Source organism: Aulonocara sp. 'chitande type north' Nkhata Bay, linkage group LG23 (genome assembly GCF_057382095.1).
Source record: "Aulonocara sp. 'chitande type north' Nkhata Bay isolate Kocher_YH1m ecotype deep benthic linkage group LG23, A_spYH_male_GT1.1, whole genome shotgun sequence".
Lineage (NCBI taxonomy): Eukaryota > Metazoa > Chordata > Actinopteri > Cichliformes > Cichlidae > Aulonocara > Aulonocara sp. 'chitande type north' Nkhata Bay.
The window spans coordinates 2,434,323-2,461,947 of NC_141365.1; the positions used below are offsets into that span (position 1 = coordinate 2,434,323).

At 45.0% G+C, this 27,625-nt stretch overlaps 1 protein-coding gene across 3 annotated transcripts in view; it reads right to left on the reverse strand.

Moving 5' to 3' along the window:
* fbn3 (fibrillin 3) overlaps window positions 1-27,625 on the reverse strand; it is a 65,626-nt gene that overhangs the window by 23,626 nt on the left and 14,375 nt on the right. For all 3 annotated transcript variants that reach the window (XM_086282389.1, XM_086282390.1, XM_086282392.1), the window contains exons 5-15: window positions 23,189-23,284; window positions 22,731-22,826; window positions 14,503-14,700; window positions 11,471-11,596; window positions 7,280-7,405; window positions 4,266-4,418; window positions 2,643-2,861; window positions 2,398-2,541; window positions 2,103-2,222; window positions 1,876-2,001; window positions 1,675-1,797 (exon numbers count right to left, since the gene is read on the reverse strand). In XM_086282389.1, the coding sequence (XP_086138515.1) occupies window positions 1,675-1,797; window positions 1,876-2,001; window positions 2,103-2,222; window positions 2,398-2,541; window positions 2,643-2,861; window positions 4,266-4,418; window positions 7,280-7,405; window positions 11,471-11,596; window positions 14,503-14,700; window positions 22,731-22,826; window positions 23,189-23,284 (1,527 nt within the window). The remainder of the gene's footprint in view (window positions 1-1,674; window positions 1,798-1,875; window positions 2,002-2,102; window positions 2,223-2,397; window positions 2,542-2,642; window positions 2,862-4,265; window positions 4,419-7,279; window positions 7,406-11,470; window positions 11,597-14,502; window positions 14,701-22,730; window positions 22,827-23,188; window positions 23,285-27,625) is intronic.

Sequence of the window (27,625 nt, forward strand, 5' to 3'; positions counted from 1 at the left end):
GACAGTTCTGAGATAAGCTGCATGTTATTCTTGGATGCGGTTGTAGGACCAGCTTTAAAATCGCATGACAAAAATATCATACACATTAAAAAAAACTGCATCACCAACGTAGCCTGGAAAACATTTGCTAGTTAGATGAAGTCAGCTATCTCATCGTAGCATATTTATATGCATATTTATAATCATACGGTTCTTGGAGTGAGTGCATACACTCATGAAGTTTAGTAACTTCAGGTCACTGCAACAAGCCCAGGTACAGTTTACCGCTGGATGGGTGCAGGACCTTGAAATGCACCGTGTAGAAAGTAAAGACCATCGTACGTATCATAAGTTTACCAGTCTCACAAATCGTCGTCATAAATACACATTCGTTAACCGTTTATTAATAGGACCTTTGAGCTCAACGGTAATTAATTAGTAGTGGAAATAATTTCTGGTAGCATCACAGAAATGTAGCAGTGACAATAATACTGTATGCTGTAATCGTACTGGGCAATTAGTGATACAAAACAACTGTTTTATCCTGTGAATAAAAGTATATGTTTTTGTCAATGTACCAAAATAACAGAAGCGAAACGCAATATTGTGTCAGGACAATTCACTATTTATGCACAATAAACAAAGGAGCATAGCGCGACAATTTCTGTTCAGCGCCAGACTTGCTTGTAACCTATATCACCAATTATGTTATGAAAATGACGCATTAACTACAACAGCAGACTGACCTTCGTGTAAATGCTTGGAGCAGACTAACCTGTGAGCTGGAGTGTTCTGGGACGTTATATTTGATCTTTGAATGGCTGCAATCCAGTCGCCTCTTTGTTACTTCGGAAACATGGCTCGAACAATTTCTCTTCAACGACGTAATCCGATAACAACCGATCTCTTTACCCGTCGGCTTCCCGTGGCTGTCATGCGACCGGCTATTGCAGTTAATAATACAACAGCTTCTTGACATTTTTGTGTTTCTTTTTATCGCTGTGTGACTGATTTCAATTGAAAGCCTGCGTGCGCTAGTACCGCTTGCCACGAGTTCCCAGAATCCTTTGCGGTTCTACCCGTGAATGACGTCACATTTTCAATCTCTATATAATATGCATGTTAAATTTTATATTTGGGGTAAAATATCAAGTCTTTTCAAGTAAACCGGTTCAAGTTCAATTCAAGTCCCAAGTCATTGGTGTAAAAGTCCAAGTCAAGTCACAAGTCTTACAACATTTTTTCAAGTCAAGTCTAAAGTCATAAAATTAATGACTCGAGTCTGACTCGAGTCCAAGTCACGTGACTCGAGTCCACACCTCTGGTCTGCAGGTACATGAAGACAGAACAAGGTCACTCAGAGTTTAGATGATCTGGTTTAGCCGTGTGTGTTTTGGCCGTGCGAGCGCTCTGTACTATGGTACGATCGTCATGGGAATGGCGGCTCCTCTTGAATGTTGAAGGCAAAATCTCTCGACAGAGATTCGGAAATTCATCAATCTTTCTTTTTCTGGGCTCTGCATAAAAGCATTTTGGGGGAAGCCTCAAATACTCTGACTACTGAAGCAAAACTTCAAAAGGTCAACGGAGAATCTGCAGAATTTCAAACAACACCAAATCTGTCATCGCCGTTTTGAAGCAGAACGTCTTCGGCTGACTGTTAAGTCTGCGTTTGTACTTAATAAATCGACATACCGGTGCAGTAGCGCCCGCTGGGTGCAAGTGCAAAGCCAGGCTTGCAGATGCACTTAAAGCTGCCGTCCTCGTTGATGCACATGCCGTTCAGACACATGTTGGTGGTGGCACATTCGTCGTGATCTAGAGCGGACCGAGAGGAAACGTTCATAGAGCTGCCGGCTTATGTGAGCTTCAGCCGTCTCTGGATTTGCTCCTTACCAATGCAGTTCTTTCCATCAGGGGTGAGCTCAAAGCCAGCATTACAGATGCACTGAAAGCTTCCTTCAGTGTTGACGCAGCGGCCATTGCGACACATCACTCCATTCACAATACACTCATCGATATCTTAAAAAGAAGAAAGACGGCTCCTTAAATGCTCTCTGAAAGTAAAAAACTTGAAAGGAAAACACAGATTTTATGATGTGACTTTGTTTTCACAGACATACCAATGCAGGCCTGTTTTGTGGGGGTTCCCTGATACCCCTCGTGGCACTTGCAGTGGTATGATCCATCTGTGTTGACACAGTCTCCATTGACACATGGATTACTCACACATTCATCCACGTCTGGAGCGGGAAAATAAGAGCACATAAAAGGTCAGAATAAACACGAACACCACGCTTCACATTTCAGACCCACGTTTGAATCAAGTTCCTTAGACTGGCAGAAGATGGCAGTGCAGTGCATGCAGTTAACTGCGGCGCTGCATGTACCCTCCACAACATGCAGCGTGTTTCTTACCAATGCACTCCCCACGAACATCCTGTTTGTAGCCCATGTTGCACTCGCAGCGGTAGCTTGTCGGCGTTGGGATGCACCGTCCGTTCAGACACAGGTTGGTAAAGTGTTTGCACACGTCCACCGTTTCATTCACAGTAACGGTGCCTGAGGAGACAAAACGGGCCCGTGAAGCAGACAACACAGACACAAAGTCTGTCATCTAAATCTCCTTTAAAAGAATCATTCAGATGCACAGAGGGACAGACTTATGTGCTGGACGGTTCCCCCGTTGTTCCCAAACGTTCCTCCTCCGTTGTTCCCAAACGTTCCTCCTCCGTTGTTCCCAAACGTTCCTCCTCCGTTGCCGATCCCTCCGTTACCGTTGCCATTGGGGAACTTGAATCCATAGGGGTAGTGTCCATTGTGGTGTTGAGAGAAACCGTGTACTTGAGGAACGCCCACAATACACAGACGCCTGAACTCATCTGCCAGAGAAAGCAGAGCACAGATCAGTAGATCCCAGAAATTGTTTGATTCAGAGAGCCAAGAAAAACCATTTACGTGGATTATTACAGCGATGTGGACTGAGAGGCCTCGACCGCTTAAAGCTGCAGCGTGGATCCACCTGAAATATCCGCTTCCTTCAGCTGCAGTGAGGCCATCGAGTAGAACCTGACTGAGTAATATGATGAAAACGACATGCACATAATAGACATGCAGCTATGTATGCACACGTGCTTTTTAGCAGGTAACATGGACGAATGTTAACCTCTTAGTTTGGGAAGTCCCGATAAATCAAAGCACACGAGCCGAAGTTTAACGGGGGAAGAGAGCGAGCACTCTGCAACAGAGTCTGGGTCACATGGTCTCACGCAGCTTGAGCAGGGGGATGATGGGTAATTATGTCCACATAAGTCCTTTCCATGCTTCTTTGTTTGCTCTTTGTTCATGACATCATGCTCATCAGTGGATGATGCCCTTACCTTTATGTCAGAGCTGCAACACAAACTCAGCCTCACGCTTACAGCGTCGTTTAGTTTGACTGTGCTGAAGGTGCTGGAGGGTTTTTCCTTATTTTAATCTCATATGTATCTCACAGAATGAGCCAACATGTATTTTTTATTATCAGCTTCTCCTAAAAACTCTCTAAGAAGCGTTGCCAACATGGTGTAGCTGAAGTACAGACGGGAGGCAGAGCCTCCAGCTTCCAGACCACAGCTCCCAGTTTGGGTTTGGGAGAAGGACGCCCTCTCTACCTTTATGATGAGGCTTTTTTAAAGCTTACAGTCAGAGCTGGAGCAGTCATGCTGCAACAGGCAGCTGCTGGGGGATTCCCATGATGCACTGGGTGTTTCTTTATCAGTCACCTTTGTGTTTACGCAGCTCTCTGCATTTAATCAGTAGTTATTATTATTGTCTGGATCGCTTCCACAGCGTGTCTGTTGTCCTGTCCCCTCACACCCAACCAGTCACAGCGATTCTGTTTCAATTCAACTTTATTTACACAGCACCAAATCACATCAACAGTCGCCTCAAGGCACTTTCTATTGTAAAGTAGAGCCTACAATAATACATACAGAGAAAAACCCAACAATCATATGAGCAAGCGCTTTGGCGACAGTGGGGAGGAAGAAACCTCTGGCAGGACCAGGCTCAGGAAGGGGCGGGGCCATCTGAGAGAAGGAAGACCTCCCTGGGCCAGGGTCTCTTCCTGTTTAAAGGGAGGTTTTCCTTCCCACCCTTGACAAGTGCTTGTTTGTAGCGGGTCATTTGATTGTGGAGTTTTCGCTCCATTATTGTAAAACCTTTTCCTCACAACACGAAGCACCTCGAGGTGACCTTGTTGTGTCGGTGCTATATGAATACAAATGAGCTAAACATATACTCACCAGAGCCTCTGACGGGGCACATCTCAGGGATCTGCCCTAAAGCCCAGCATCGTCCCGTCTCACAGCAGCACTGCATCTTGGTGTACTGACCAGTCAGATCTGCAGCACAGCGACCGTTTGCCAGAGCAGAGAAACAGGTTCCCGCACGCTGATCTGAAGAAAGAGAAGAATATCAGGTTGCTGAAAATACAGCAACAACTTAAAGACTTCATGCAAACAGGACAGCAAAACAAAGCTTTGTCGCAGGCCGCTGAGTTACGATTTAAAACATTCAAATCAACACAAGTTTAGGTCAGAAGGCTGTGCTGCCCTCTGTGTGGTGCCTGGGAGGAAGTTTCTTTATAGGTTAGCAGTGGGAAAGGTTGCCTGGGCTTTCAACTAACAGCAGGCATCTGAAGGGCCTCCAAAAGAGAGGTCTTATTTGTTACAGTCGGCCAGGTCGGGGTCAATGGGGCAGGATGTGGGGCGGGGCTTCAATGAGCGTATGTAAGGAGGTGACTGAGGGGGAAGCAAAAACCAAAAGACAGAAAAAATCAAGGCAAAGTGGCATTTTTATCTTTTTATAAACTGCAAGACAAACGTGAAGGAGATGTTTAAGAAAAGCAAAAACTAGGGAGCAGGGTGGGGGTCAGGGGCTGAGGGAGGAGTGCAAGTCGATTAACTCACTAATGAGCCAGCAGTCTGGAATTAATCAGTTCCATGTGGCGCAGTTCTTGCCAATTAGAAAGAACATGCGGTGCTGTGCTGCGAGACACATATACAGTGCAGCACGCAGGCTCATGTTTGCAGGCAGCACTGAGGTATACCTTCCATACATATTCACAAACATGTGCTTTTCCATACATGCAAGTACACAGTGCACGCAACCAACTCCACAAACTATAAGATCCAGACGGTACGACGCAGCTTTAGGCACGGTGGAGGAGAAAGGGAGCGGGGAGGGAGGTGCTGATGAGGATGGTGATGACTTCGATTGGATCCAGATGTTGGTTTGCTCACTAGTGTTGCTCCAGTGCACGAGCATATGCTTTCATTTGGTGAGGTGTTTTTACAGACTGACTGACTGGACAGGTCTTCTTTTCTTTTTCTCTTCCAAACTTTCACTGTGTGACGGAGCATTAGGCTCTGATTACTGTCAGCGGCCCCAACAGGTCCCAGCGGTCCACTTCATCACAGCACAGCGCATCCAACAGAGACGAGAACAAACATGCTGCTTCTAAAACACGAGAGCAAACAAACAGTATGCTCTGTAAAAATGATTCACTCCTGTGAATTTACTCTAACCACAAAAACCAAAGAGATCATGTATGGAGCTGAGAGCCCAGCAGTCACATGTTGAGGAAACAAGCTCAGATTGTGTTTTGTTTTTAAGCCCAGTTTTGTGGGCTTTTTGATTGGTTGGGATAAGTTTACTGATCTCCTCTTGGTTTCCTCTCAATCGAGCCTTTCCAAGGATGTACAGGAGCAAGACCAACATCAAACCGCAACCACAGAAGTAAGGCTCAGGATGTGGATGTCAGAGGGATGTAATGGGGAAAATGGAGGAGGATGGGAGTGTGAGAGTACTCCAGTTTGGGTTTTTTTTAAAAAGGAGACAGAATAAGAGAACTGTTCCACTTACAGATAAAATGAGCTCCAGAGTAAATCACTGAGCTGCTAGCTGAGGGAACGAGCTGTGGTGCGAGCCATGCTTCAGGCAGAAGAAGGACGGTGTGAGAGAGACGGGAATAAAGTGAGAGAATAAGGTCTTTAGGGGAAAGGAGAATAACGGGGCTGAAAGTGATAAAGGGAGAAAAATGGCCTCGTGTAAAGACAAACAGATGGAGAAGGACTGAATTCGGTGACCGGAGCACTGAGTCAGTGTAATACAAACATACCACAGACACGTGCACGACCCCTTTTTCATGTACGACGCTGACCAATCGATCTAAAGAAACCACATTTCTCTTTGAGAGATGGAGGTCGTCAGCACACGTATCGATTAGCAAGGTTTGAAGTCGTGCAGGGACGTACATTTCACTTCTCAGGCCTGACTTTAGAGGTCACAGCTTTTGTCTGAATCTCTTCGCTCTTTGTTTCTTTCACCGCGTGCTCGATGCTCAACAATCCCCTACATGACTGCGAGCTCTCTACCTGTGACATCTCCCGCGCTCTGTGTACGCGCCGTACGGATGCACACATCTGCACATCTGCGCGAGGCTCTTCTTGACATTTTCACCCAAAGCTCCACTTTTTCCAAAACAAAGTCAGCGAGCCAAATACCTTCCACGGATGATGGATGACATATGTGAAACTAGGAAATAACTTAAATATAGGAATGTTAAGAAAGCACGATGGAAGCAAAGAGGCTGCTTTTCCCTCTGATGTCGTCCGTTTTGGAGCAAAATGACATATTAATGCTGAAGCTCCATATGGGGGGAGGATTGTAGGGGAGTCCATATGGGAACGCAGCAGAAAACGTGTATATATTAACTTTGTACTCGCTCATACTTTTTATTTAATCATGAAAGTGCCCCTGTTTGCAGTTTTGTCACATCATCACACACTGATTCCTAAAATGACGTTGCATACAGAGGCCACTTTCACAAGTAAATCATATTACGAGGCTCATAAGTCTTATAAGAATAAAATATCAACTGTCCCTTTGCATGTTTGCTAATCCTCGTCCATATGGTCTCCGTTAATACTCCAGAGTCTGACTCGACATGTCAGTTTGTTACGGACTGTGTGTGAGTCACTGTGTGTGAATGAGTCACAATGTTAGAGCATTAATCTGCTCTAACATTAGAGCAGATTAATGCTGTCAAGGACAAATAATGTGTGTAAGTTTGTTTTCCCGCACATGGCGACCACAGGTCTGCCGCTCGATTCACCAGAACTCCACTCACAGGAAGCGGCGAAGGAGGGAGGGAGGGAGGTTACCAGCCAGATGTGGAGCTCTTAGCGAGCCAGGGGGCGAGGAAGTGCACAACTGTAAGAGAAAGAAACGTCGAAACTGTTTATGTGTGACTCACCCACACATCTGGAGCCATCTGTGCTGGAGATGTAGCCTCGTGGGCAGGTGCAGACGTAGCTACCGGCGGTGTTGGTGCATTCTCCTCCGTCGCACACACCGGGAACGGTGCTGCATTCGTCGATGTCTGAAAGAGGCCGTTACATCATAAATACCTCCGTTCATCTGATCGTGGAGCACATCTGCTGATGTTCAAATGTTCAGTTCTTTGTTAGGATGCAGTAGCACGCTGCAGTAAAAGTTTATTACACTGGAGCAAGAGTTTCTCCCTTGGGGGAAACCAAATGGATCTGCAGCCTGACAAAGTGGAATTACTTCACTTCTGGTTTGTTCTGTTCTGGCTAAAACTCGAGCTCATCAGCCAAACGTGTAAATAGCAGGAACAATCACGCAGTAAACCACACGGCTCGGAGAAGGAAAGCACATCCGGCTGACCAATGCATCAAGGTAACATCAAAACAACCAATCAGATTACAAAATATCAAACAAACAGAAGAAACTAAGAACAACAATCACAGGCTGGGAACGGGACATGTGCAGACTAACACAGAACCTTTTCATGCACGTCTCCCTCGCTCTTACATTTGGTGTCTTGGCCGTGGTTAAGCAGAAAAAGCTGAAAATGAAGCCCTGTTGGTGGACAGCCTGCACTGCCAGCCGAGCCTCCAGCGTGGCTGCCAGTAAGTGTATGAAATAAGCAAAGAGAATAAATTCATGCACAGTTAATGTTTCCGTTAAAATGAGTCCTGTTGTGCAATGAAAAAAAGAAATAAACAGTACGGGGTAAATGTAGTAACCACAGTTGCTTTCAGTCTAGAAATTACGACTCGACTTGAGGCTAAATTCAGAACAGGATAAAAGCCAAACGCAGCACGGCGGGACTCAGACTTATGCTGGTCTGAGAGCATCGAGGTACGACAGCGTCGAGCTCAAGTTGTATTATCCTGTGAGAGAGGTCCTTGTTGCTCCATGATGAGGGAACCCAAAGTTTTATGGTGTGTTACGCTTATTTATCCATATATGTAATTACTGTATAATTACAGCATCGGTGCAGCTCGTGCAGTAACACACAAGCGAGTGTGCTGAATGCGATCAGCTAGAAAAGTGAAAAGCGTGGTGTAAGTGTTTGTCTTTGCAGGAGTGAAGAGTGTGTAACTTAAATCCACGCGTCCTTTGTCTCTATGTGCCTGCATCTCAGTGTGCAGCTACAGGCTGTCCTCCCCCTGCTGAAGGCCGAGGTGAGGCTGTAAAAGCCCAGGCAAATAAACCTTACGTCAGCAACAGCAAGCCAGACGTTACTCCAGCGCTTGAGGGACTGCCTGTGTGTGTGAAAGGAAACGTGTGTCACCTGAATAAATGTCTGCGAACAGCCATCGAGTCTGCTGCGTGTGCACGACTGTGTGCACGGGAAAAACTCCCACATACATGTAGATAAGCTAGAGTGCAATATTCATTTTTTAATCTAATTGCGACTTTTATATGTGAAAACCGGAGTAAATGCATGTGAATCTGAGGGCAACAGTGAGGTCTGTGTGCAGTGATTAGGTCTCCCAGATGCTGTTAAGTGTTTCTTTGTTCAGCACTAACAGCTGGTTTTGAGCCAAAGCCTTTCCACTGTATTTATGGAAGAAAAATGAAAGGCGAGGCAGAAACAGGGTAAGGAGGGTAAAAAGCAGAGGCTGTTAAGCAGACCGAGCTCAGAAAACAACAGGTGTCCCGGTGGGTTCAGGTACTGTGTGATCAGACACCCACGACATCTCAACCGCTCCAAAACACGACTCCTCTAACAATGAAAGCTCTCATTGTGGCCGCTTGTTCAATAAAACGCTCCCACAGGATCTGGTCAGATTGTGCGGGAGATTTCACTAAACACGGGTTTCCTGCGAATCTGTGACGCACACGCCACAATTGTCCTTTTGTTTTTTACAAGCTTTGCAAACACTAAACTCTTACTCCTTCACTCTGCACGAGTCAAACAAACAAATGGCAATATAAATAATGAAATCAACAAAACAGCACGAGGGCTCGTTTTTCAACCAAATTTCAAAATAATTGAATAATAAGACCAAAAGAAGTCGTTTGCCAAACATGTTTCACACGACACACCTTATTTCAGCTGTTTTCTGAGGATAAAACCAATTTCATTGCTGTCACCTGCTATTATTATGATCATACCTACTCATATTCTGTTACTGCTTCAGTCCCAAAGGATCCCAAAGTCTCAGGCAGGCTGTTGCCAGACAGGCAGCAGGCTGCTTTCACAATAAATATGTGCTCAAATGTCTCCCAGGCCACATCAACGAGTGGTTTGAGTAATCAGATTACATTGTGTCTTGGTGGTCATCTATGCTTTCTATGATCTGATTGCCCAAGAGCAATTTTACAATGGGAAATATTTGGTGGGAACTCTTGTGGTGCTTTGACCAGCACTAAAGAAATAAAGTCATCCCACAGTTCACACGCGGCTCCTCTTCTCTCTTCTCATCGCTGCGTTCATGCTGCAGATGTCAATAAAGTTGTGGTTGTGAAACTTTAGCATCTGGTTCAAGGCTCCAGCCAGAAGTACAGAGGATGAGCGCGTATTTCAAACCAGCAGGTAGTTTCACAGTTTTCAAACAGCTCAACAAATATCACAAAACATACACAGTGTTTCTGTGCAGCTGGGCCCACAACACGTCCACAAGCTAGAGGTACAGAAGCTTGTGGACAGACAGGGAGCAACAAAAGGAAATAAGAATAAGATAAATAAAGATGAAATACGTGGGGTTAGGGTTACCCAACCCTACAACCGTCGAATAAACCCTAAAAGGAGGTGAAAGGTTGCAGTGATGCATCCTGTTGGGACGGGTGCAGAGCAAGCTGTGGTGTTCATGGTCAGTATTAGGCTAAATCACGGGTACTAGATGTTAATTCAAATTTAAGATGATCATCTGCTTATAGGTCACAAGTCACAACTACTGGAGTTCATTAGACACATTTTCAGTTTTGTGATTATTTTACCCAGGCTGCACTGCTGCACCACATATTCCCCATGGGCCAAACCCCAGTCTAACAGGCCATGCGGAGATGTGATAATTGCCAACACTTGGTGACAAAAAGCTTACAAAGAGCTGCTAAATCTAAGATTATGGGGGGTTTGTGTCCACCTTCATAAACCTTAGAACAGGGGTGTCCAACTCCAGGCCTCGAGGGCCGGCGTCCTGCAGGTTTTTGATGTGTCCTTGATCCAACACAGCTGATTGAAATGACCTCCTCAACATGTCCTGAAGTTCTCCAGAGGCCTGGGAATGAACTAATCATTTGAATCAGGTGTGTAGACCCAGGGTGAGATCTAATACCTGCAGGACACCGGCTCTCGAGGCTTCGCTAAAATCACGTCTGTGACTCTGGTAGATTCAGTGAACTCATCCGCCTCATTTCCTGCTCCATTCACGGAGACATGAATTACTTTTTGTGCGTGACGGTAACTGCCTCTCATGAATCTGAAGGTGGGAACCAAAGTTCCCAGCAAATATAAACAGTTGTGTTCGTCTGGTATCTGCTGCTGCTGTTACTCCTGCTCATGAAGCAGGACAATGATTCACACGCTGTGCACCCGCGGTCTTGTTCAGCAGAGTAAATGTCATCTGGCTCAAACAGTTTCTGTAATCCTCTCAGACGACTACGAACACATCGGCTTCGGTCCAACAGACACAACCCCTGCCTCGCTAACTGTCCGACTGTTTAACCTGGGCATCGTTTAAATTCCACCCAATCGACACGCTGTAACGTGATCCCGCTTGTGTGCGTGCACGTGCTTCAGTGTGTTTGTGTGTATTTATGCGCACATGTCAGGACTACTTTAACTTTGGATACGTCTCCGCTTTTAAAGCGCCTGTGGAGATTTGTCGAGCCAATCCCAGCAAACCCGGAGTTATCGTAAAGTACACAGTCTCGACTGCCTTCCTGTTAAATCAACAAAATCTCATTTACTTTTAGAGGTTTTTTGTTTTTGACACGATTGTGTCCATTTAATGCGTTTGGTTAATTATCTGTAGCCACTAGATGCAGATTAGCACCATGAACTCAGGAGGAAAACAATGCCTTGCTCAAGAACGCTTAAGAAAGATAGATGGGAACTTATTATTTATTTATGCAGATTTTTTCATATAGTCGTTCTAAAATATTCCTAGCTCTTACTTAGAAGGCTTACCTTCACATTTGTGGGTGGTTTCGCTCTGACGGTGGCCAGCAGGGCATTTACATTCATAGGAGCCGACGGTATTGATGCAGTTGCCCCCAGAGCACAGCCCTGGCACTGCCTGGCACTCGTCCACATCTACAAAAAGGAAGCAAAGACACTGAAATGAATGACAAGCAAACGCACATGAGAACAAAGGTTGTAGGAATTACTGGATCCCCAAAGTTTGGGAGGCACAGCGTCTTATAAAGATGAAACCTGCACAGACTAACTTCAACAAGATGCAGCGTTCATGGTGTCAGTTAATGACAGGATCTTTTTGTGTCTGGCAAATACTCTCTCGCTGTAACTCTCCTCTGGTTTTTCTTTTTGCTAAGAGAATGAGTTAAAACAGGCAGTGACTTGGCACCGGCTGCAGAGTCTGAGACCACATCCAGAAAGACCCGCTTCAGCTCTTGCCTGAACAGGAAATGGCTTTTTAAATGTACATTTTTCCCAGCATTCAATGTGAGTCACTTTTACCAGTATTGGGAATATGTCAGTGGGCGTACTCCTTTCAACATAAAAAAATACAAATGGGAATACCTCTGATGTTGTCTGGGGCCGACCACTAAGTAGAGTCAGAGCACCGTGAGTGGCTAATCCCTCAAAAACACCGAGCAACATGAATAAATCTGCATACAATGCTGCTTTAATGGGAAACAGTTTGTTCAATCATGAGCTCTCCGTGGCACGGACTGGGAAAGAAAGCAACTACTGGCCAACGTCCTGACGCGGAGCCTGGAGCTCAGTCCTTACATTTGGATTCAGAGTCATGTGTGCTTTGTGCTGCTGCCAGAGAGACGCTGCTCCTGGCTCTCTGGGCATTAGGTATCTTTAGTGTGTGAGTGAGTTAAAGACAAGAAAAAGACAGAAACAGATATTCTGAGAGAGATGGAAGCACAGACACAGACTCCTGGAGAGGAGTTAGTGACACATGAGCAACCTGGCAACAAAAGAAAGGAAGCTGAGGAGCTCAATGGAAATCATACTGGTTCCACATCCTTTACATTTGCCAGTTACCCCATAAATAAGACAATTATACATATAGATGAGTGAACTGTGGAATCACCATCTCATCAGACACACTCGGCCTATACTGTAAATAATTACTGCTACACGCAGCATTCATCCCAGCTGTGTTTGAGGTGATAAGCTGAATACTTACCGTAAGCATCTACCAGCACTCTGACACTTGTGTGTCTGGACTTTCTGGGCCTTGCTCTGCTCTACAAGCGATGCACTATGTCACCTGACAGAGGCGAAACTAGCAAAAACTGCATGCATCTGCACACAGCCGGCTTGAAGCTGTAAAGAAATAAAGCTGTAGCTAAACAACAAGCATCTGCATGCATCCTGTCAGTTATTAGGTTTAAGGCTCTGGCTTTAGCTGAGTTTAGCACTAAATTATATTATTTAAATTAAAGTCTACACTGTCCCACCAGGATGAAGCAACAAAGGGCCTGACTGTGATCATTCTGCAGTGGACATGACCTTCACATGAGGCAAACATGGAGAAGGCCTCAGGTTATAAGATATGCACGCAGAGGGAGTCCGGTTTTATCTGGGGGGGTGTCGATCAAAGAGGGGGACTCTCAGTTCATGTTACTGTCGCTCTGCTCGCCTGATTTTATCACTGTGTTATGTCCACACTGCATGTGTTAAAGAGCAGTAATGGCAAAGGGATCCGTGTGGATGCTTTGTGAGGGTGCAGTTCTCGGTGGAAGCAGTTTGCTGTTACTGAAAGCTGAAGACATTCCCGTTCCCTTAAGCCTCCATCCTCTGTGCAGAGATTACTTGAGGTTGCCTGAGTTCAGAAAAATGTATCTCAGTGCCCGCCCACTTCGAGTCGGCTGAATGTGATTCTTTGCTCTTTGCCTCGCTGTGACCGTGAGCGGATCCTAACCTGGGATTGGTGGATTGGACTTTTAGTTCGGAATGCCTCCGATTTTGTTTCTGTCTGTGTTTTGATTCTGTTTGTTATTCCAGCTTTCCCAGTGTTTTCCTGTCTTTCTATGATGTTTAGCATGAATCTCGTCTCTGTGTTTGGTATTCACTTCTGGTCTACTTCCTGTTTGAAGCTGAGTTTGCTGTTGTTCCTCGGTGTTTGTAACTGCCGGCACCTTGTGTTGATGGCTTTCACGTGTATTCTGCTCCCTCGTGTGTGTCGCTGTGTAACCCGTCCCCTCTTTGTCAGGTTGTTTGGTTGTGTTCCCTTTTGTGCATCCCTCCTTGTATACAGCTCGTGCATTAGCCAAAATAAAAGCCTCCTTTCATTTCATTCATTTTGTTCTCACTACATGCATTTAGTACCTCACTAGAAAACAAGCCTTCATGTGTTGTTGAGCCATCCCACAATGTTTAAAAGATCCTCCTTTTACATTATGGAGCTGCCTCTAAGTGGTTAAAGATCCTTCAAATATTCTAATGAAATGAAACTTTCTGTTTTCGTAGCTTATTAGGTTGTGGATGCACCAAATCTGGTTCACTATCAGGACAAATCGCTGGAAAAAAACAAAACAGTGTTTGAACTTTCCTCAAAGTTTTTCCCATTAGGACTGTGAAACTAATAAACTAACAGGCTGAGGCTTTATTTCCTCAGCATGTCACACATTTGCAGCAAATAGTTCAAAACAACCAAACTACGTGTCGGTCGACTCCTGTCCTTTACCGTTCGTGGCCCCGTCACGCGTGCGGCGTCAGCGCTCCGGCACCGCACCGACAGCTTCAGCTAAATTAAGACCTTAACGGGAAAATACAAGCTCGTATCCGGACTCCTGTGTACATGTAAACACGCTCTGTGCTGTTATCACTAGTCTGAGGATGTTGTACAGCTGAGACGATGATGGATAAAGTGATGGTTTGGATGTTTATCGTGCTGTGTGTGCGTCTGTGTGCGTGCGTGCGTGTGTTATTATGTGCGTCCTTTTTCATCTCTGTTAACATGAAGCGGTGAAGACGTTCTGCCAGGTGTGTAGACAAGAAGAGAGAGAGCGAGGTCTGACCTTGGCAGGCTCCAGTGCGGATGTTGGGTATGAAGCCTCGTCTGCAGGGGTGGGGCTGGGCAGGACACTGCTCGCAGGGGTGGCCCCACGCTCGGCCAATGGTAGCGCAGCACAGAGTTTTGGTGCAGACGATTCCACTGAGCTGGCCCTGACACATCTGGTTGTTCACCTGGGTGAAACATGGCCCCGTCCTGTAGTCTGCAGTTTAACAGTGAGATCAATCCTTTGTTAATTGGTGGCTGACCTAATACTTCATTGATTAATGATAAAGCAGTGATTCATTTCCTGCAGCACATCTGGTGCAGGATTAAATGAAACCACACAGTACATTAATGAGACATTTCTAAATGCAGGAGGTATATTTCCTGCAAGTCTTCCTGCCTCTCTTTGTTTACTACATGTTGGTGCAACATTTTGGAGAGATGACTCGCCTTTCAAACACATGCCTGCAGTTTCGTTTCTTTAAACGTATCGAGCACTGGTTTAAAAACAAGAGGAGACAAGTTTAGGAGTCCAAGACTTTCGATAAACAACAGGAGGCTTGGTTCCACTAAAACAGGTTAGTTCAGATTTCAAGGTTTCAAACATTAGCTTATTAAATTTGCTCACATTAGGCTGTAAAAGTGGTTTCACTCAGCAGGAATTTGGCAATCTGATAAGAACAACTTCTGCGTATTTAGAGCCTCTATTAGAACCACATTCAACGGACAAACTGAAGCACATTTCAGCTCTTTAACGAGGAGCTGACAGCAGGCTAAACAGTGGAGCTTATAATTTCCGCCACAGCTATGACTCAACCAGCTAAATAACTGCCACAGAAGAAATGAAAGGGCCTTTGAACACTTCTGTAATCTATCGTGGGGACAATGCCTTTTATTTTGGCTGTGCAAAAACACATTGCTGCTAATGACCGACACTAATGTTGTGTTTGAAATGAACACGAGCATCGCAGACGTCAGACTGATTCGTGCAGCTGTGACAAACTGAGCTCACAGGTTGCAGAGCTCCGGTTTGATCAGTTTATCATCAAACTTTACTGAGGACACCAGTGTAAGTAGTTCGCCGCACACACCCCTGGGCTTTGTTTTTGGACATGCTTGTATTTTTCTAGACATTCAGAACTACACACACATGGTAACAACGGCAAAAATAATTGCACGAGAAAAGCACTGACCACTCGTGCTGCACTGCTGCCTGCCAGTGTAAATGGCATAATCTTGTTAACTGCACTTCACAAATCAGACTCGGTGAGCTCAAGCTGAAACCATTTCAGCAACACGACGTTCGTCCCCTCAGTCACATACAGCCTAATGATTGCTTCTCTTGTGGGAGAAAGCCTATTAAGTTCTCTGCAGTGGCGCCAAACTTAATATAGCCTTCGTTAAAAGAAAAGTACGAGAGAAAAAGAAGCAGATTGTTAGATTGACTAACAATAAAATGAAAGGCTAACTGCATGGTTGGCTCGCCAAGGCTGTGACAGAGAAAGAGAGCTGCCCGCTCAGCTCTGAAGGACAAAACGAGATGAAAGATTGGAGGATTCGAGAAGTGGTGGCTGTCATTCTCCAGTCTTGTTGCCCTTATTCGTTCCTTGTGCCATATGAAAGGGGATGACAGAGAATGGACCAAAAAGTAGGAGAGGCAAAAAAAAGAGCAGAAAGTAGGTCAAACTGAGCACGCAGCAGTTTGCAACTCTCACCCATCTGTCTTCGTTCTCTTTGTCTACTTTAGCTCTGTTTGTCTTTCACTCTCGTCTGCTTCCTGCTTGCCTCCCTCATCTGCTCTTTGAGCTTTCATCTTCATGTGACCTGGTGTCACATGGCCGACTGTATGTGATGCATTTTTCTCATGGTTAGCTCTAAAGCAACACAATGCATGCAAACGCCTCTGTGCACAACAGAAAACGCACATTTAATTCCAGATTAAAAGTGAATAAAACAGAAAAAGAATAAAACTGCTGGTAATTTATAATTTACATTTTTTGTCAATAAATCCAGTGCAATCAATGATAAAGGTCTAACTGATAACACTGATCTTTATCAAAAAATACTGGTTTCTGAACAACTGTGACATAGAAGAATAGCTTCATACACACACACACACACACACACACACACACACACACAGACACACACACACACACACACACACACAGAAACAGACACACACACACAGACACACACACACACACACACACACACACACACACAGCGAGTTGAAAGACAGATAAGAGAAGCAAACAAATTCCGATTGCTTTATCCGTTAAAACCAAACTGTTTAAATTGACATTAAAAAAGAAACAAAAGGAAGAAAATCCAAATAAAAAAATAAAAGTCTGGATCTTCCAGCCTCCTGTGTTTCATTTTGTCCCTGCATCAAAAATAAATGGACTCTCTCACGCTCAAGTCATCGAACAACACTGCATAACCAAACGCAGCGGCCAAGTTCATCAGCGTATTCGTCTCTGCTAAATTAAATATATATGCATGCACATTCTTTCTCAAGCAATGCCCCACTGTTGACGGTCTCTGACACACATTAACACACAAGGATGCGTCTGCTTGTCTGTGTACATGACGGAAAACACAACATCTGCACGAGCTGCAGCGTTTAGCCAAGCAAAGACTGGAGCAGCAATCACAGCTTAGCTGGAAAGAGTACCGGAGAATAAAGCTCTCCTGTGTGTGTGTGTGTGTGTGTGTGTGTGTGTGTGTGTGTGTGTGTGTGTGTGTGTGTGTGTGTGTGTGTCTGCTTAATGTGACTGTTGCACTTCCACCTCTGTTGGCTTATACAGTCAACCATCAAACACTGTTAACAGAATGCAAGCTTTCACATATGATCTTGTTTTATTAGTAAATCCTGTCTGGGGCTTAAAGCACTCTAGGCAAACACTTTCCCATCAACTGTCTCCAACTGTAGGATCACAAAGATGAAGAGGGCACGGGCCTGAGCACTGGGAGGAAAAGAGAGGGGAAGACAAATGGCACAAGGGAAGAAAAAAAAATCTAATTTCAGACTCATTAATAATCGCTGAAGTATTTATAAAACTCCCAGGAGGGAAAGTCTGGGAAAATAAGAAACCCAGTAGGGTTTTTTTCATGGAAATCAGGCTATTATCATTTATACATACTTGCCTATGACAGGAGTTCAACAAGTCAAATGAATAAAGCGTGTATACAAAAGCCTTTGAATGTGTATGTGCGCGTGTTTACATATCTTTGTAGGGACCAAACATTGGATGTTTACTATCCGGTCGTTAAGTGATGACGCGACGAATCCTACTTCCGGGTCTAAAGTAGTCTGCGTTTAATATGGCTTTTGTGTTGTTAACATGTTTAATGTTTTGTATTTTCTTCTATTTGATCTCCAAAAGCTCCTAAAACAGTCAGTGATCCCTGTTGACCTCCCTCGGCTTTTATTACCGCTAATCATTTATTTAAGCTCAGTTTTTAAAACCTTAGGATGTAACTACAGCCTAGCCCATGCAGCAGTATATGAATGACTAACCTCGTATTGTGGATGGATTATCTCAGTTGTTCTCCTGGCTGAAGTTTGGTCCTTTTACAGCATCCTGCCATGCGATTACATTTGTTCCTGACCACCGAGAACACTCACGTTAACTTTTATCGAGTGGAAAAAAAGTTAGCTTGTTTATATTATGCTAACATAGCTGTGTCGCTAGCGGTCACGTAGCACATCATTATATAGCAGCTAGCCCAACTTCAGTAACCCTACAAACGTCACTGCTGTTTAGTTTTCTGTCTTCATTTATGCTGGAAGTGATAACAGAGCTGTACGTTTGAATTTGTTTCCAAAACCCTGCAGTCAGGACATGCTATATTGTATTTAGATAGAAGCTAGCGAGCTAACTCCCTGCTAACTTCTAACTCTGTTAAATGTCATAAATTCCGTTTTCATGGATGCCTGGATGTTAAACTCAATTGTTACACCTGGTAGAGCAGAACGCTGATCATTTTATTAAAGATGAAAGACTTTAGACAGTTTTTCAACTCTCAGTAATGCCATAGTGATCGTTTGATATATGGACCTGCAGCGGAGTTTAGGTCCAGACACGGCCAGTGTCAGACTTAACAACCGGATACTCGTAGGGACCAAAGTGCCTGTCCCCACGAGTCTGAAGACATTTTTGGGACTCAAAATGAGGTTGTAGTGTCAGGCTTGCAATTAGGTTATGGTTATGGTTAGGCGTTCATTTTTGATGGTTAGGGTAAGCGGCTAGGGAAAGCACTATGCCAATTAGATGTCCCCACAGAGATATAAAAACCAGCTCTGTGTGTGTGTGTGTGTGCGTGTGTGTGCGTGTGCGTGTGCGTGTGTGTGTGTGTGTGTGTGTGTGTGTCGAGCACACGTCTGGCGGGTCTTGTGGAATTTCTGATAGCAGCGTTTTGTTTGTGTTTGTGTGTCCTTCTGCTGATGTGGATGTAAATAAATGATTCAAATGTGTGGGCTTGTTTGTTTACATGCGTGTGATTGTGAGCATGTCTGTCTGTGTCTCCCGGCCAACCATAGCAGTCTCTGTTAGTCTTATCAGTGCCATTATCAACAGGCCTGAAATCGCTCTTTTCCTTTAGCCGTAATGATTCTTTAAGGAGCCTGTTCCTTTCATTTCTTCCACACTGAAAAAGCAGCCGCTCAAACGTGACTAAATGTTTAACGCACACAAGAAAGTCCAACAACTGTGGGAGAATGGCAGAGGGAGAGATAAACCCTCAGCGTTCAAGATCTGATAGCCTTTTGCCTCAAGCAAACTGTGTAAAGGCACAGCTCACACAGCCATGCCAGTATCCAGGAGAGGCTGTGGATGCTGCACTTCCTGTTATTGTTTCTATATCGCGCCCATTGTACTGTACAATGTATTTGGAGTTCTGCAGCTACAGTATTTTAGTCTGCTTTAGGAAACTTGTCTAACAGTGGAACAATAATCCTCACTCTCATGAATGCAAACAGAGTCAGAGTCAGTCAAGTGGGCTCTAATCTGCATCAACAGCTGCCATTCATGAGCCGTTCTCCTTCCTCAGCAGTGGGAGAGTCTTTGTAGCGTTTTTTTAAAACTGGAGCAAAACTAAATCGGTCCATTTTTCAACCAGCCAATCAGAGGCGGCCCCCGCCCACCACCACGGAGCAGCGATACTTAAATGCTGATATGAATGAGATGGATCGTTACACTTAGCGTCCCAATGAAAGCAGACACTAAAACAGCTAGTGAAACGTGACAGTCCTAATTATGTTTAATAAATACAGGATGATTTCACTCAGAACATGTAATCATAAAAAGTATCTGGATGAAGGACAGGATTGGTTACGCCAGAGTTCACAGAGTTTGCACATTTTTAGCAGTTTTCTGGCCTCCCGGCTGATATTTGCTCCTTAGTGGTTCGATTTATTTTAGCTTTTACTGCAGAAGTTTCTGCGTATGCACCATTAAAAGGCTTTCTGCAGGTCAAATTTAGCCAGGCTCCAAAGTGGCTGACTCTCGCTAAATTGTCACCGGGGGATATTTTCCACCCGTGCCTGCTCCAGCGCCCCCACACGCCCAGCGGTGCAGCCATCCTGTCCAGCCATGTTCTGTCCGCTCTTATCCAGAATCAATAGAACAGAAATAGCACAACTTCCTACAAGTCCAGCACCTCAAATGCCCCTGACGTCAACACTCGCTGATGTACAAAATTGCTCCTCTGTGATTCTTGTTATATTTGGGCTGGACTGGAGACAAACTGGCGTTTGAGACTTTATAGGTCTGCAGAGACCGACCGATTGGACCAGACCTGGAACAGAGGAGGCACAAAGTTTCAGACTCAGCTCGTTCTTACTGTGCATCATACATGAACACAAAGGATGACCACACGATTAACGTTGTGTGTTAATGTCAAGCTCATCGATGTTATGGCCAAACATTAACTCACATGACGCTGCAGGTTTCCCTGCTTGGACAGATATATGGGTACACACATTTGTATCCATCAAATAACCATGGCGACTGTACAGATGATATATGATCCCCAGACCTCGAGCGTAGGCTGTTCGCGCATAGCTGCACGAGCTCACGCTCCCCACGCCCGCCGGGGCTTCCCATGAGCCTGTCACACACGGCGTTCACCATACTGGTTGACTTTCACTCCCTCCATAATCACAGCTCATCAGCAGTCTCCTCACTGCATCACACAGTAAATCTACTGACTCATGGCCTCAGTTACACAAACTCTAAAACCGCATGCAGCCTTATGGCGAGCGCACCCGAGCACACACCAGGGACACTGTGGCCTTTTCAGGCCAAACCCAAAGTTAAAAAATTACTGCTCAGACTTGCAGGATCATTTTTGGACTTTAAATTATTGTTATGGTCAGCGTGACAACACTGCCCCATCCATCCATCCATCCATCCATCCATCATCAACCTAGCGTCATGGAGGACAACCGCTGCTCCTCAGTATCAAAAGGAGGTAGTTTTAGTAGTAAGGATGCATCTTAGGCACATCCCTTTGGAAGTTTACCGGACACGCCCAACTGGGAGGAGACCCTGGGGTAGATCCAGAACCCTGTGGAGCGATTATTTATTCGTCTGGCGTGGGAATGCCTCAGGCTCCCCCCAGGAGGTGCTGGAACGTGTTGCTGGGGTCAACAACATTTGAGATGTTTATCCTGCTGCCATCGCCACTCGACAGCTCATGGATGCATGGACTCAGAAACAAATATATATATAAAGTCATTTTGCTTTAAGGGTTTACAAAGGAAGTCAGTTAAAAATTAATTTAAACTTTAATACCTGATCTTCAACCTTCATGCCAGCAAGAGACACTCTTCATGTCTCGTAGTCATAAGATTCCCTGTTACTCTATTACTATTACTTTCAATCTGAAGCAGCTACAAGGCACCAAAAACACTTGCAAGCATTTCTCTTGTGATTTCCTTAAAGTGTGTCGGTCCCCCGACTCCTTTAACAAGGAAAACATATACCCCCCACCCCCAACAGCCTGTGTGTACACAGCTGGGGAGTCCATTTTCTCACCCCGGCCCACCCATCCTCTTCTCCTCCACCGCCCCTCTTTCTCTTGCTCTGATTTCCTACCTTGTCCCACTTCTCATCAGGAAACATGACGAGTCCATAAGGAAACTTTCCTTTCTTAGTCCTGTGGGGTTGTTTTGGTGTGGGGGGGGGGGGGGTCTTTATGACCAGATGTTGTGCTGACAAACTCAGCACTGACGGTGTTGTAGTCTCTAAGAAAACAGGAACCAAGACTTTTAACATGGTGGGAAAAGTGTTCAAAGAATCTGATTAAGCTGACAGGTCGTCCAAAAGAAGCTACACATGTACACACACACACACACACACACACACACACACACACACACACACACACACACACACACACACACACACACACACACACACCTGCAGAAGCATGAAGTGATTACAGGCTGAGAAGTTATCCTGGCCAACAGCAGGTGGGAGGAAGAAAGACAAAAAGGGGAGAGGATGATGAAGGTCAACAAAAGGTAACGTGACAGAAAGTATCTGACGATTCTGTTTTTCTAACAAACTGAACAGAAACGACTGGAAATTAAGAAATCGACCACGGCGATCGTTCTGTGGACCTTGGGACTTACTTCCCTGCCATCACTCCCCACAGCACACATACCACAGGATACGGTTCAAAGCGCAGGACAAACACCCACTGTCTGTCTGAGCTATGAAGTCATCCACCTTAGAAGAGCCTGAGGTCTCACCAGCTCTGCTGATAGGAACAACACTCAGTCACAACATCAAAGCTTTCCTGGTTTGATAGCTTTCCTAACATTAGTGCATGTGCGTGGGTATGAGGGGCATTGACGAAAGACAGATCACTCCTCCAATCCAAGAGGTCCGCTCGAATTATAATACGCCAAATACACACAAACCTCTTATTTTCAGTTTTTAGCCATTTTACTCTGTTACAGTGTTAAAGTAGCTGCTGAGAATCAGTGCAGGTGTACAAACAATACCTTAATTTACCCAGATCATCTCAACAGCGTCTTTGGGCGCGAAACAAAAAGCAGGCACACAGATTATCATATCATTCAACCCCAGCAAGCATAACGAGAGCAGGGTGTACTGTCTTTGTTCCTCGTGGTTTTCCCACCAAAGTCCGAGCGGGGATTCATATTTGAAGGCCTCCTCTAAGGAAGAGAATCAGTCACACAGTATAAACACAGCAATAAGGATGAGCGCTCACCTCTCTCGCACTGCGGGCCAGTGAAACCGTAGACACAGGCACATCTGTTGGGCCCGATGCAGCGCCCACCGTTCTGGCAGCCATTCTCACACACAGCTGCCCGAGACAGAGGAAAAATGGATCCAGTGAGAAATACAGACTCTCTTTAATTCTTTGTTTCTTATAGAAATGTCGCGACCGCATTCTGTCTTGTGTTTGTAATGAATGCTTCTGCTTGTACGCTCAGCAGGTAAAGACAGCAGCAACAGGCCTGTTGGCGTGAGCTTCAAATGTCCTCGCTTCTGTTCTTATGAGGTTTAAGCGTAAAACTGTGACCAAAGTTCTGCAGACTTGAAGAATATCAAACATTCTTCTAAACACACGTGGTCTGCGCAGCACACAAGACACTAATGCAAGTTACACATATGTGCATGCACAGCGCACCGCCCCGCACCCAGGCTCAGCAGTTTTGCACTCACGTTGTCCGCAGTGGTTGCCGGTGTATCCTTTTGTGCACAAGCAGGAGTCCTCGGCGCAGCTGCCTCCGTTCATACACCTGACATTACAGGACTGAACTGTAAGAGAGAGGAAAGGTTTGGCTCAGAAGGCCCATCAGCAGCTCCGTCTGAACACCTGCATTTTAATTAAATATGGATTTTACACATGTTGGTAGTTTACACATGTTTGGAGGGTTCCGATTAACATACACTGTTCAAAAACACCCCAAGCTACAAATCCGGAGCTAATCATACGGACTGGGGTTAGGCAATATGTCAGGCCAGCTGAAGGCTACAGCCAGTCAGGAATTTGCTGAAAAGAAAACTGGGGGAAGGGAGCAAAGAGAAGAGCGCACAAGAAGCAAAGAAGAAGAACAAAAGCCAACAGGGTGTGAAGAAGAGTACGAAAAAAGAGCCATAAGCGGAGTCTCTGTAAAAACCTTCCAGGCTGTCAGACTGCTTTGGTCGAGAGGGTCAATGTGACGATCTCGAACACGTAGGAGCAGCTTCCTTTAGAGCAGCTAATTGGCGCTCCTGGCCGACAGGCAGCTTCTGCTGAGCCAGCTTTTGACTGAACGTAGCAAAGCAGAGACGCCGACGTTGATTTTATTGTCCTTTAGTCCTCCTTCCCCTATAAACTCTGTGCCTTTCATGCTCTTCTGTTTTTATCTGAATCTTAAGTTCAACATTAATTTCCTCTCTCTTCCCTCCATCTGTCTGTGCGCGTCTGTCTCTCTTTAACATTTCTGGCATGCAGCGCTCTGCAGCAGAGGGGAAATGACTGAGCTTCCCCAGAGCTGACTTTGTCTAATGAGACTTTCTGAGTTTGCACACTTGCCAACAGGAGGTATTTCAGCCACTATAATCCACCCACTTACTCTGACTGTACCCAAACACACTAACTATGCCTTGTGTGAATCATAATGAAGGAATACGCTCTGAGGTAGCTTTTCATTTTGAGATTCCTGCCTTACTGGAAACTCGCGCAGCACCAAGTTTTAGTGTACATGAGTCAAAGCACAATGGCACGAATCCTTGGATCTGGATCCTGTGCAGTTTTGGAAAATGTAAGGCGAGGTATTTTTCACAGGAATGGTTTACAAAGCTCTCATTTGTTCCATAGATTGAATGCATCTAGAAGTCCCAGTTAGCTTTCTGACGTGCAACTCTTGGCAGGCTCCATGCACAGATCTGGCAGAAGCTCATTCTGTCTGGACTGCTCCTCATAGCAACACATGGTGATAAATGAAAGCAAATAGTTTGGGACTCTGGAGGAGCCTGCATTTACAGGTCAGTGTACTAGTGGGCTGCCTCTGTCTTTCAACGTTCTTCTTGTTCATCCTTTAGGGAGTCGGGTACGGCCTTGCTCCCAGCTTTCAACCTTCAAGATGGAAGATTACAGCAACTGTCTGTAAGGCCAGCAATAGAAGCAGTCATGTGAATCATAAATAATGACTGCAGTGAGTGATTACAATTTTCCCCACCATGAAACAAACCGTGGAGAAAACCCCCTAAACTCAGGGCTCCTCACAAACTCATGTTTTTAAATAGGTCCAGGAAGAGCAGGAAGACTTTGGCTAACAGCAAGAGACGCTGTAGTGTGAGGCTCTCTGTCTGCTTATCATTAAAGAAACTGATGGACATTATGAACAATGCCAGGCATCCTCTGCACACGGCCATAAACAATCAGAAGAGTCTGTTCAGTGACAGGTTGCTTCTCCCCAAGACAAGAACTAACAGACTTAAAAACTCCTTTGTCCCACACGCCATCAGACTGTTTAACTCCTCTCTGGAGGGGAGAGGGAGGGGAGACAGGAGGACAAAGGAGGGGGGGACAACTAAGCTGTAGTGCCTCTTCACCTCACTGTACAATACCTTGTGCAATACTTTTTGTAAATAGTCAACAGTGCAATAGACTCAATACTTGAAATGTGCAATTCACTTGTATTTTTATTTTTATTCCTATTTATTCTATTTATCCCCTTTGTATATTTTATTTATATTTGTCTCTGTATTTATATATATGTGTGTGTGTGTGTGTGTGTGTGTGTGTGTGTGTGTGTGTGTGTGTGTGTATATATATATATATATATATATATATATATATATATATATAACAATTCTGTAACTGTAACTTCAGTCGTTGCTGTGCTTTTTGGAAGTCGAATTTCCCAGAGGAACCCACCCGAGGGATTAATAAAGTTCTATCTTATCTTATCTTATCTTATCTCATCCTCTGCTCCTCAGGAGGATAAGAGGCTGCTGACTGAAGAGAGAGACACTGGAGGTAAGCTTTCATGTCACGAGCTTTCTCTGTTACAGGAGCTCATCTGAAGGAGCAGGAGCAGGAGGAGGAGAGGAATGACCACATTTGGACACAGAAAATATGATCTCATTGGATAGCTTCTCCTCATGACGCTCCATCTCCTGCAGGTGGAAAGAGATGGTCTGCCCCAATGACCCGTGCATGGGAAGCTGGACGTGCAGAGCAGCATGATTGGGAGGCTGTGTGTGTGTCATCCAAAGAAGCAGGGGTGCAGGGTTGTGGCAGCACAATGCGCTTCTGTGTTCTGGTTGTATCGTCGGTAAGCTGCTCACATCTGGGTGTTTTTTACGAGAATCTGAGAAACACAGGAAGTCGAGGCTCGCGTGTGAGTGTGTGTTGGAGCTGAGCGGGAGTGTGATGGAAAACTGAGGTGCTTTATAGCTATGTTGTGTCCTGATTTACACACCCCAGAGACCTGTGACAAGTCCCCGTGATGCAGTGAAAACAAAGGTTGCACAAGATGCTCTCAAAGCAGCTCCGACCACAAAGGAGTCTTTGAGTTCCAGGAAATAACCCTCCCCAACTTTTGTTTAGTTCTGCACCTCGCTCAAGTCATCAATCAGCTTTTGGGTTAATGAGAACAACTCTTTTGTTTTATTTGCATTTTTAAACTTTACACCAAACAGCACAGAGACTCACTTCTGTGCAAGATAAAACTGCAGTGGAGCGGCTGGTTTCAAAGCCACACTCCTTTCCTTTCATGGAATATGATGTTGGTTTCAAGCCTGAATGATCGTGCTGGTTCTTTAGCACAGACGTGACTGACCCGAGACTCTGACTGCATTAGCAGATAAGCCGTATCGTAACTGTCTTTGGATGCTTTTTCTGTTTGGACTGCTGAGTCAAACTGTCAACCTCAGTTTCCCATGAAACACACTCAGACGTATCCTCCATGTGTGATAGAATAACTACAGGATCATTTACTCAATAAGTCTCTAAATCTGCCTGTGTGGGTTCCAGCTTTACTTCTTATTAAAGACAGCACACACTGGTTGCAACACCAGTGCCACAATCTGGAGCTGTTACAGTTCTTCTCAGTTGCTTTGGCACAAAACTCCTGAGATGCAGTCGAGCTGTTTGAAATCCTTCGAATCAGCACGCAACGTGTCTCCTAGTAGAGCAGTAAGGATGTGTGGCAGCGCAGCAAACGGGAAGACGTCAGAAATAAGAAGATGCAGAAAAAAGTGCAGGTGATACACACACACACACACACACACACACACACACACACACACACACACACACACACACACACACACACACACACACACACACACCTGTGGTGAAGTGAAAGACAGGCTGGCCCTGTGTTGTTACTCAGATGTACAAATTCACACAGAAATGCTTTTTTCTCTCTCTTGTTGTTACTTTGTATCAGTATTTTAAGTCCTTTTACTGTGTAATTTGTATCTGTGTGCAGCACTTTGGCCAATCCTACTGTTGTAATGACATGTGCTATATAAATAAAATAAACATAAGCAAACATAAACAAAAGCGTGTAAACTTTTCATTGTTCCTGTTAATAGTTTAGGGGCAGCGTGGACGCGAGGTGGTTAGCGCTTGTTGCAACCACCTTTGGGAGGATCTTTCTGTGGGACGTTTCCATCTTATGCTGCTAGGACATCCTGTAAAAGCTTCGATCATTCAGAGAAAATATCTAAATATTTGGGTTACCTACGTTTACACAGTGTCAAAGGAATTTGTCATTTTAGTGGCACTGACTTATTCATTGAAGCAAAAACCTCATTTTAACAAATGAATTCATGGTTTGGGGCGAGCTTCAGGTTTTTCTAAGTATGCATGTTTTGCAGCTGAGAAAAACTGTAATGCTGGTTAAAGCCCGGCAGTCACCTGAGAGCAGTTTAGAGGTCGGACAAAGACCAGTGACTATAGTGGCTCTTTAAGCGAGCCATGTAAACATAATCATGTCTGACTGAGACTTGATCAAATCTGCGTCTCTCCAGCCCCAGAGCTCAGAGACAGCTGTTTCTCAGCATCAGCGCATCTCTGGTAACGATTCTGTAATTACGGTTATTGCGAGACGAGGTTTTAAAGACACCCCAGCACAGCTGCTCTGCCAGAACTCGGCTGCT